General features: G+C 52.5%; 1 protein-coding gene across 1 annotated transcript; it reads left to right on the forward strand.

Moving 5' to 3' along the window:
- The first annotated feature begins 5298 nt into the window (after nt 1-5298).
- On the forward strand, nt 5299-6481 carry LOC102453574 (olfactory receptor 14L1-like). The gene has a single exon (XM_006116877.4). It carries the CDS (start codon nt 5463-5465, stop codon nt 6249-6251), a length of 789 nt encoding a protein of 262 aa, XP_006116939.4. The 5' UTR covers nt 5299-5462; the 3' UTR covers nt 6252-6481.
- Nucleotides 6482-11838: the final 5357 nt, after the last annotated feature.

Here is an 11838-nt window from a genome sequence, read left to right on the forward strand (position 1 = left end):
GCCAAAGCGCATCGGAAAAGCGATCTGCCATTTCGGCAGAGAGCGTCCACACTGCCAAAGCGCATCGGAAAAGCGATCTGCCATTTCGGCAGAGAGCGTCCACACTGCCAAAGCGCATCGGAAAAGCCATCTGCCATTTCGGCAGAGAGCGTCCACACTGCCAAAGCGCATCGGAAAAGCGATCTGCCATTTCGGCAGAGAGCGTCCACACTGCCAAAGCGCATCGGAAAAGCGATCTGCCATTTCGGCAGAGAGCGTCCACACTGCCAAAGCGCATCGGAAAAGCGATCTGCCATTTCGGCAGAGAGCGTCCACACTGCCAAAGCGCATCGGAAAAGCCATCTGCCATTTCGGCAGAGAGCGTCCACACTGCCAAAGCGCATCGGAAAAGCGATCTGCCATTTCGGCAGAGAGCGTCCACACTGCCAAAGCGCATCGGAAAAGCGATCTGCCATTTCGGCAGAGAGCGTCCACACTGCCAAAGCGCATCGGAAAAGCGATCTGCCATTTCGGCAGAGAGCGTCCACACTGCCAAAGCGCATCGGAAAAGCGATCTGCCATTTCGGCAGAGAGCGTCCACACTGCCAAAGCGCATCGGAAAAGCGATCTGCCATTTCGGCAGAGAGCGTCCACACTGCCAAAGCGCATCGGAAAAGCGATCTGCCATTTCGGCAGAGAGCGTCCACACTGCCAAAGCGCATCGGAAAAGCGATCTGCCATTTCGGCAGAGAGCGTCCACACTGCCAAAGCGCATCGGAAAAGCGATCTGCCATTTCGGCAGAGAGCGTCCACACTGCCAAAGCGCATCGGAAAAGCGATCTGCCATTTTGGCAGAGAGCGTCCACACTGAATGGACGCGCTCTCGCGTGTCGGCTGTGATTGCTGTGGATGGAATGGCCACCAGGGCACCTGGGCTTTTTCCTCTTCCGAAAGAAAGCTTCCCGGATGACTTGATGACCTCCTGAGGTCATGATTCTATGTTCGGAGGAAGGCAAATGCAGTGCCCATCTTTAAAAACGGGGAGAAGGACAATCCAGGGAACGACAGACCCGTCAGCCTTCCCTCAGTCCCTGGAAAGATCATGGAGGGGACCCTCAAGGAATCCATTTGGAAGCACTTAGAATCCCAGAATCCCAGGGCTGGAAGAGACCTCAGGAGCCATCGAGTCCAGCCCCCCGCCCAAAGCAGGACCAACCCAACTCAATCATCCCAGCCAGGGCTTTGGCCAGCCAGGACTTAAACACCCCTAGGGATGGAGATTCCACCCCCTCCCTCGGGAACCCAGCCCAGAGCTTCCCCACCCTCCTCGGGAAATCATTTGTCCTAATATCCAACCTAGACCCCCCTCCCCCTCCGGGCAACTTCCTAGAATCCTAGAATCCTAGGACTGGAAGGGAACTTGAGCCCATTGCTCCTTGTTCTGCCCCCACTGGGAACAGCCTCTACAGAACCCCCCTGCAGGGAGCTGCAGGCTGCTCTCAAATCCCCCCTCCCTCTTCTCTGCTGCAGACTGAACAAGCCCCGATCCCTCAGAAAACCTCAGCACCGTTGAACTCCTCCAAAGCTCTGTTCCCGGGGGTCTGGCTCCCAGCGCAGCCTGTAGAAGTTATCCTCTTGTCATTAATCCGAGCAGCCAGGGCAGCCTGACCTCAGGGCCCTTCGGTGGCCACATGCCAAGAGCGGCTGACGCAGAGCAGGAGAGAAACCCGTCTGCTGCGCCGGGGCAATTAGGTGGGGCAGGCTCTTCTGGGCCAGCTGGTGTCCCCAGGTGCTGGTCTGTCCCAGGTCACATGATGCTACAATACAAATGCCTTTGATTTTGCCAGCTCCTTGGAGCACCCTTCGTGCCTCCGCCCTGCCTTGTTTTTAGGCAAGGGTCCTTTCTGGGGTGGGGCCATCGTCTGGGGTCCAGGGAGGGGGCTGTTCCCACTCCTTGCTCAGCCAGGGCAGGTCCTCAGCCTGGTTTGCTCCGGAGGGGAGATCGGAGCTGGGCTCTCAGCCCTGGAGAATGGGTCCAGCCATTTAGCCCCAGGGCAGGGACAGGCCGGGCTGTTTGTGGCTGACGCCTGCACAAGCCGGGATCAGCTCTAAAGCAGGGAGGGACTTTCACTCTCGCATGCGTCTCAGTCCATCACCTCCCAGCCTGGCGGGAGCAGGGAGCCCCCATCTGTGGAGCACATCCCTGTCCGCTGGAGACCCAGCAACTCCAGTGAAAGGGCAGGTAAGAGCCGGGGGCTAGTGCAGCAACGGGGCATGAGACACAGACGGAGAAATAGCCACAAAATAACCCCCACCCCGCAGGAGCAACGGCACCGCTCGCAGGGAGACATTCCACACCACCCTGCAGGGTAAGTCTGTTTGCTGCGCAATACGTTGGCACAGGACGACACCGGGCAGAGCCCAGAGACTGACTGTGCACGGCACTTCGAACGGGGACAGGTTAACTCTCCAGGAGTTCCAAGGAGTTAGCTGGTTAGTTATGGTTTGTTTGGGTTTATTTTTGCAGCAGCAAAAATGGACGTTTTGTGACATTTGGGAAAATCCAACATTGTCTGTTAATCTGGCAAGAGAGAGCAAGACAACTTTAGCTAAATGCCGTGAAAAACTGAAAAGTTTTACCCTCCGCTATCCGGGGCAATCAAAATCTACGCGGGGGACAGCAGAGACTCCTTTGAAAACCCCATTTGCCTTTGAGATAATTAATGCAGAAGAAATCTGTTCATCTGTAACTGGAAACTGAGCTTTGGGCTGGATGGACTTTTGGTCTGACCCAGCGTGGCCGGTCTTATGTGCCGGGGGGCGGAAATTCAATATTTTTTTATTATTATTACAATTTCCCCGCCCCCCCCCCCTCCCACACACACACACACGCACATTCCCGCTGTTCCATTCTCAATTATTTCTGGTACCAAGGAGCAGCTGCAGGACCGAGTGAGAGACAGAGCTGAGTGCCGGAATGCACTGTAAACGTGCTAGCCCCGTGACGCTAAGCACAGGGAGCTGAGGCTTCCAGTCAAATTCTTTCCATGTTGATCTTCTCCCCCAGCCTGCTGTCAGCTCCATGGCCATGTCGTCTAGCGGTGCACTGAACATACACATGGTAATACACTGGCCATCCACCCAGCAGCTTCCAGTCCTAGGAGAAACAGCAGAGAAAGGACAGGGAGACTGAGACACAGGGAGGTAAAGTGGCTACCCCAAGGTCACACTGCAGGTCAGTGGCAGAGCCAAGAACAGAATCCATGTCTCCTGATGGCCACACCAGGGACATAAAGCCACAGAGGGAAACGATACAGTGCAGCAGTAATGGAGGGATGCTCCTAGCTCATGGAAATGCAGTGGGATTTGGAGATTTAAATAATAAGAATCTAGGAATGGCCATACTGGCTCCGACCAATGGTCCATATAGCCCAGGATCCTGTCTGTGACAAGGGCTGTGGCCTGAAGCTACAGAGGGAAAGAACAGAACAGAGCAAAGACCAAGTGATCCATTCTCCCCTGTCGCCTTGTCCCAGCTCCTGGCAAACAGAGGTTTCAGGACCCCAGGGCATGGGGTGGCAGCCCTGACCATCTCGGCTACTAGCCATTGATGGACCTGTCCTCATGGACTTATCTCATTCTTCTTTAAACCCCGTTAAACTTCCAGCCCTCACATAATCCCCTGGTGAGGAGTTCCACAAGTTGGCTGCATGTTGTGTGCAGAAATACGTCCTCTGGTTTAAAAACAGGTAGCCCTGTGGCACCTTAGAGACTAATAAATATAGAGAGAGTATCAAGAGCTTTTGTGGGCAAAACCCACTTCCTCAGATAAGTTGATCTCGAGTGGAGAAAACAGGGGGACCCTCAGAAAAAGAAGGGAGACACAATCCCTGTCAGTTGTGGCCCCGGTGCTAACGAGCCTGACTGAGGGGCTGGAAGCGTCCCATGCGTGGCTGTTGCACGTGAGGAAAGCTGGTGTTATAATATGTCATCCAGTTCCAGCCTTTGTTCATATGAAGGTGAAATTTCCTCTTCTTTCTTTTAAACTGCCTGTTCCCTCCATTGGGCGACCCCTGCTCCTCTGCTCTGCGAAGGGGTAAATACCACGGCCCTAGTCACTCCACAGGATGCAGGATTTGACAGACGTTCCTCGTGTCCCCTCTTCAGTCTCTCTTCTCTAAGCTGGACTGTCCCGGCCTTTTTATAGCTCCTCATGCAACAGCCCCTCTTCTCTGTGCCTTTCCCACTTCTAAGGGACCTTCAGTTGAGATGGGGCTACCACAACTGTACAAAGCCGCCTGGGGGCGTGTCATGGGCTGATATGTTGGCATTATAGTTTCAGCTTTATTGTCTGTTCCTCTCCTGGTGGTTCCTAGCGTCCACAATGACTCCAAGACCTTTCTGAAGTAGCAATAGCTCAGTCAGACCCCGGTAAAGTTAGGCTCGTGTTTTCCAAGGTGTATTGCTGTGCACTGATCAACACTTGAATCCATCTGTCCTTTTGTTTCCCATTCACCCGGTTTTGTGAGATCTCTTCACTGCCAGGTTTGGACTTAACACTCCATCCAGAGTAATTTTGTATTGTCCGCAAAGTTTACCACTTCGCTCTTTGCTCCATCTTGTGCCACGACTCTTTACTTGGCTTAAGAGTGGGCGGTGTGGGACTTTCTCCAAAGTTACCTGAAAGTCCAAGTACCCTAGCTCACACTACATTAGCTACCCTGCCATCATCCGGTCCAGAACCTGATTTCACTGATGGTTCATTTTACCGTCAGTAGTAGTTGTGCAGTACTTCTACACTTCCCTTACCACAGTCTAGTGTGAACAGGTGGCCTGATGTTTCCAGGGGTGGGCGGGTGGGACTCGTTACAGACGATATGGTCAGTGCTGCATTTCTCTGGAAAGTGGGGACCAGCAAGCTAGCGTTACTGTTGCTGTCAGCCATGGTAGCATTCACATTTCCAGCCCAAACGTAGCACCTCCTCTCTCACACAATAGGTTACCACGAGGGCTAGAAATGTGGGATTTGGGTTGAAGTTTTTCCAGCTGTCATTGGCCACATTTCCAGATGTTGTAAACTGAGCCATTTCCCTTAGCTTGAAAGGCAATAATCCTGCACCCACAGATGTGATAATGCATCTCCCTAGTCCTCTGATTCAAAGGGGCGAGGCTCACGTCCAGCTCTCGGCCGGGGGAGTGAGAAGGCCCAGGAGATATTACAGAAAGAGAACGAGGTTATTTTCTCCCTCACTCTAATCCTGACCATTGCTCTTGTCCTTCCGTCCACAGGCAGGACACGGTGTATGGAGGAAGAAACGCCCAACCACACCGCCGTGGCCGAGTTTCTGCTGCTGGGATTCTCTGACGTGCGGGAGCTGCAAATTCTGCACTTTGTGCTGTTTCTGTTGATTTACCTGGCAGCCTTGGTGGGGAATCTTCTGATCATCTCGGCCGTAGCCCTCGACCATCATCTTCACGCCCCCATGTACTTCTTCCTGGGCAATCTGTCCCTCCTAGACATTGGCTCCATCTCTGTCCCTGTCCCCAAAGCCATGGTCAACTCCCTCCTGAACAGCCGCTCCATTTCCTACGCTGGCTGCGTCGCCCAAGTCTTTTTCTTTATGTACTTTGCTGTCACCGAGTATTCCCTACTCACCGTCATGGCGTACGACCGGTACGTGGCCATCTGCCAGCCCCTGCACTACGAGCAAGTGATGAGCAGGCGAGCATGTGTCCGCATGGCTGCCAGCGCCTGGGTGAGCGTTTTTCTCTACACTGCCCTGCACACCGGGAACACGTTCATGATGTCCTTCTGCGGGGGCAACACGGTGGAGCAGTTCTTCTGTGAAATCCCCCAGTTGCTCAAGCTGGCCTGCGCCGGCTCCGACCTCCCTGAATTGGGGGTTATTGTCTTCAGCACATGTGTAGCCTTAGGTTGCTTTGTTTTCATCATTGTGTCGTACGTGCAGATCTTCAGAGCGGTGCTGAGAATCCCCTCGGAGCAGGGCCGGCGCAAAGCCTTCTCCACCTGCCTCCCCCACCTCGCCGTGGTCTCCTTGTTCTTTTTCACGGTCGCCTTTGCCTACATGAAGCCCACCTCCGGCTCCACGTCGCATCTGGATCTCACGGTGGCCGTGCTCTACACCGCGGTGCCTCCTCTGGTGAATCCGGCCATCTACAGCATGAGGAACAAGGAGATCAAGGCAGCCCTCAGGAAACTGATAGTGGGCAGGTTCTGCACCAAGAATGCAACCCCCGTCTTTCGTCTCTGATCGCCGGTTCCTTCACTCCTGCTTTGCGCCTACGTTCCAGTGAGGGCGCTGCTTCTCCTTGAGAGCAGGCTTTGAAATCCTCTTGTGCTGAACGAGGCATTTGCATTGGGAACAAAGCAGGCACAAGCCAATGGACTTACTGTATTTTTACACTGGCATAAAAATCCTAGAATCCTAGGGATAGAAGAGGTCTCAGGAGTCATTGAGCCAAGCCCCCTGCCCAAGGCAGGACCAATCCCAACTCCATCATCCCAGCCAGGGCTTGGTCATGCCGGGACTGAAACACCTCTAGGGACGGAGATTCCACCCCCCCCCCCCCCAGGGATCCCATCCCAGTGCTTCACCACTCGCCTAGGGAAATAGTTTTTCCTAATCTCCAACCTAGACCTCCCCCACTGTAACTTGAGCCCATTGCTCCTTGTTCTGCCCCCACTGAGAACAGCCTCTCTCCAGCCTCTTTGGAACTCCCCTGCAGGAAGTTGGAGGCTGCTTTCAAATCTCCCCTCACCCTTCCTCAGACTAAACAAGCCCAAATCCCTCAGCTGCTCCTCGTAGGTCATGTGCTCCAGCCCCTGAATGATTTGTGTTGCCCTCCGCTGGACCCTCTCCAATGTGTTCACATCCGTTTTTCCTTCCATCCTGCCACTCACCATGACTCTATCTCAGCACCTTGCACCCAGAATGAATATCCGTCATCAGGCTGGTGAGGTCTTTTGACCCTTTCTCTTGATGCGGGCAATGGGGCGGGGGGAGTTATAAACCCTATTTGTCACCCAAGCAAACAACTAACCAAAAGCCAAGGTGCCCCAGAGTGGGGTATGCTGCTGTCACGTTGTGAACTTTGTTGTAGTGCGTGTGGAAAGACAGACACAGTGACAGAGCAAGTCTCGGTACCAGCCTATTGTGTTTCGTGTTATTTGATCAGCTAGTCATGATGGTCTTAGCTCTTTTCTCTGTCTTGTGGCAGAGAGGGAAATGTTCGGTCCATGGGCGGGATGTGTCATATCGGTCATTTGGGAGGGCAATGTGGCCACGCCTTGATGTGGTTTTTTTCTGAGCGCGATGAAGGCTTGCATTCCACAATGATCAAGGGGTGGAAATTGCACATGTGTTGTCAGCTTTTTATTTCTTTCCTTACTAGAAGATTTGCCCGGCGTTGCTCGGATCCTCGGCTCAATTAATGTTTCTTATTTCTAATTTATTTCTTTATGTCAGCTCTTAATTTCTATCCTGCCAAGAACCTCTCTTCCCCCCACTCGTCTCCTTTCGCAAAGGAGCAATTGAACTGACCACCTGGGAGATGCCACATACCTTTAAACACCCGGCCCTTGGGGACTGGCTCGTGGGAATCTCCCTGGGCCGCTGGGAGCTGACCCCTGCTTGCCTACATCCAGGGTCACGCCCTAACAAGTGGGCTGCCATTCCCATGCCAATAGGATCACACTCCCTGCTCTCACCCCCCCAGGCATTGGAAAAGGTTCAGAAAAGGGCAACAAAAATGAGAAGGGGATTGGAACGGGTCCCATATAAAGAGAGATTAAAAAGACTTTTTAGCTTAGAAAAGAGGAGAATAAAAGGGGATATGATAGAGGCCATAAAATCATGACAGGAGAGGAGAAAGTGAATAAGGAAAAGTTATTTACTTGTTTCCATAACTTAAGAACTAGGGGCCACCAAATGAAATTCATAGGTAGCAGGTTTAAAGCAAACAAAAGGAACTTTTTCTTCACACAGAGCACTGTCAACCTGTGGAACTCCTTGCCAGAGGATGTTGTGAAGATCAGCACTTGAACAGCGTTCAAAAAAGAATTAGATAAATTCATGGAGGTTAGGTCCATCAATTGGTATTAGCCAGAATGGGTAGGAATGGTGTCCCTAGCCTCCGTAAGGGGCTGGAAATGGGTGACAGGAGAGGGATCACGTGATGGTTCCCTGTTGTGTTCACTCCCTCTGTGGCACCCAGCATTGGCCACTGTTGGCAGACAGGATACTGGGCTGGATGGACCTTTGGTCTGACTCAGTCTGACCGTTCTTATCAAATACAGGACAAACTGTTGAGAAATAGGGCAAACTCACCCCAAACGTGAGGTTATTCTTTCATGAGATTATAGTACAAAAGTAAATTTCTTTCTCACCACGTTGCTCACCAGAAAGTCAATAATGCCATCTTCATAGGCATGCCAGCCCTTGTCAGCCCACCCCGCCGCTGGACTCTGTGACGAGTGGTTATTGAAACCCAACATATGACATCTAGGGTCCTTCCAGTCTCACGAGATCAGCCCGTGAGTCAGGTCGATGTATAACTCAGCTCTCACCCAGGAATCATGGTGGTTCTAACCCCTTAGGGTATGTCAACTCGAATTAGCGCTGTAGTGTAAACTGAATTCGAAATAGTTAATTCGAATTTGAATTAAAGCATCCACACGAAACCTATTTCAAAATATCATTTTGCTATTCCGAAATAGCACGTCCACACTGAATAGACCCTGAACCGAAGTTACGGCTGGCCGGAGCCAGTGCCGGCAGGGCATCAGGTTGGGACTTAGCCTCAGGCAGCAGCCCCACACACTAACTGAGCTCTGTGCTTAAAGGGACCCTATGCACGCTGGCGCATCTCGTGGGGTCGTCACCATCAGTCTGGCTGCACTTGCTGCAGGGGTCCATTGGGGGGCTGTCAGGATCCAGGAGGCCCTGAGGGAGAGCGTCCACCCCGAGGAGCCCTCAGAGCCTCCCTGGTCCTCCCCACCAGGGGCCCGTGCCCCATTCCTCCCTCACGTCCGTCCACTCACTCCTCCCTAGCCCCCCTTGCTGATGTCAAATAAAAGACACGTATGTTCAAAAATAGAAACTGGGTTTATTGAACAAAACGGGGGGGGGGGGAATGAACCTCTGGGGAGAGGGGAGAGAGAGGGTAGGAGAGGGGAGGGGGAAACCTGGGAGGAGGGAGCTGGAAGGGGGAAGAAAGGGGAAGAAGGGGGAGGGGAAGCTCAGGGCCCAGGATTGGGGGTCTCCCCAGACCAACCTGACTTTCATGCAAACCTGCTCCTGGGTTCGCAAGTGGCCTTTGGTGGCCAGGCTGGCAGCTATCCTGCCATAGACGGGCGTGTTCCTCCGTCTAGTGTGGAGATCATGGATGTTGGGGGTATCCCCCCCCCAAACCTGAATCAGGTCCATGATCCCCACCCTGGACCAGGAAGGTGCCTGCCTTCTCCAGCCCGTCAGGCTCCTGGGAGCTGGCAGACTGCTCCTGGGGAGCGGTGGAGGGCTGGCTGCCAGGGGCTTGCTGGCTCCTGTTTTGGGGTCCCTGGGCCCCGTTGGCCACTGCTGGCTCTGGGCTGGCAGGCTTGGAGCTGGCACAGGCCCTGTGGCCAGGGTCTACCCCTTGAATGTCTCCGGGGCTGGGGGAGAGGAGAGGAAGTTTTCCTGGCTGTGCCCAGAGTGGCCACCAGGGCTCCCTGGGAAGAGCTGGAGGCCCCCTATTTCGAATTAAGTGTCTACACAGCAGATTTCAAATTTGGCATTATTCCTCGTAGAATGAGGTTTACCAAATTCGAATTAAGGGCTCTGCTATTTCGAATTAATTTCAAAATAGTGGTTTGCATGTATAGGCGTTATTAAAGTTAATTCGAATTAACTTTGCAGTGTAGACGAAACCTAAGCCGTTATTTTGAATTAACTTAAATAGCGTCTATACACGCAAACCGCTATTTCGAAATTAATTAAAAGGACAGGAGGGGGAAGGGTTGGGGGAAAGTTATTGAGAAAAAAAGTTCGCCTGCCCCTTTAAGGGTAGCCATTTTGAATTCTGTTGTTCTCCATGGCACACCTCCGACTGCACGGACCACAGTTTAAGAAACGCTGCCTTCCACGCTTTGATAACTCACAGGGGTGGCCATTGGCTGAGGTGTCCATGGGAGGACTTCTGAGGCCCACTGCGAAACTGAAGCATTCCTAATAGCCCAACAAGTTTGACTGGTCCAGTCACGGTGGGCTGGCGAGAACAGACATAAACTGCCACCTGCGTGTTACCCAGCAGCAAATACATTCGAGATGGGGCAGGGCTACCAGGCAGGCCAGGGCTTTATAAAGCTGTGAGTCAGCGACCAGGGAGCTTGCAAACAGGGAGTTTTGAGAGGGAGTTGGGAAGGGGAGTGGGAAGGGGCAAGGTACTCTTGCCAGTCTTTATAGTTTAGTTTAAAGGTTTTAATAAAAACTTCCTGTTTTAACTAGAAACCTTATCAATCAAACTCATTCATAGGAAAGAATACAGACAGAAGCCCAGCAGCAGAGTGGGGGCTATCCTGTTTATTGCATCGAGTGTAACATGTATGATTACCTGCCCTGTGGGCGGGTGGCATATGTGTGCACCTGTTGCAAGGAGCTCCTGACCCTCAGAGACCGAGTTCGGGCTTTGGAGGCCAGAGTGGCTGAACTGGAGGAGCTAAGGGAGGTAGAGAGATATGTTGATGAGACTTTCCGGGACACTGTAGTACTGTCCCACCTCCAGTCTGAGAGCCCCAGGGATCTTAAGGAGGATGAAAGTCTCAAGGGAACAGAGCATTCAATGGGAGCAGAGGGAAACCATCCTGTAGTTGGGACCCTCCTCCCAGAGGATGTTGCGGTATCCTCTCGCACTGAGGATACCTCTGAGGGGGAGGGAATGCCAGTTAGGAAGAGGCAGGTGTTAGTAGTGGGTGATTCGATCGTTAGAAACATAGATAGTTGGGTTTGTGATGACCGGGAGAACCGTATGGTCACTTGCCTGCCTGGTGCGAAGGTTGCGGATTTCTCAAGGCATCTAGACAGACTTATGTGTAGTGCTGGGGAGGAGCCGGTGGTCATGGTACATGTAGGTACCAATGACGTAGGGAAGGGTAGGAGAGATGTCCTGGAGGCCAAATTTAGGCTGCTAGGAAAGAGACTGAAATCCAGGACCTCTATGGTGGCATTCTCGGAAACATTTCCAATTCCACACGCAGGGCCAGGTAGGCAGGCGGAGCTTCAGAGTCTCAATGCGTGGATGAGACGATGGTGTAGGGAAGAGAGGTTTAGATTTATTAGGGACTGGGGACACTTTTGGGAGAGGGGGAGCCTATAGAGGAAGGATGGGCTCCACCTAAACCAGGGTGGAACCAGACTGCTGGCACTAAACATTAAAAAGGCCGTAGAGCAGTTTTTAAACTAAGAGATGGAGGAAAGCCGATTGGTGCGGAGAAGCACATAAATTGGAGGGAGACTTCTCTTAGAGGAGAATCCATTGATAGAGATTCTCTAAGCTGCAGTCAGAAAGAGAGGAGGGGAGAGGGCAAACCATGGTCCAGAGCAGACAAACAACCGCATACAAAGGAATCCAATGCATCAGGGAAGGGCAGACAAATACACAGTGGCAATTTTTTAAAGTGCTTGTACACAAATGCTAGGAGTCTGACTAATAAGATGGGTGAACTAGAGTACCTCGTATTAAAGGAAGAGATTGACATAATAGGCATCACTGAAACCTGGTGGAATGAGAACATAAGAACATAAGAACGGCCGTACTGGGTCAGACCAAAGGTCCATCTAGCCCAGTATCCTGTCTGCCGACAGT

Source organism: Pelodiscus sinensis, chromosome 30, assembly GCF_052426305.1.
Source record: "Pelodiscus sinensis isolate ZL-2025 chromosome 30, ASM5242630v1, whole genome shotgun sequence".
NCBI lineage: Eukaryota > Metazoa > Chordata > Testudines > Trionychidae > Pelodiscus > Pelodiscus sinensis.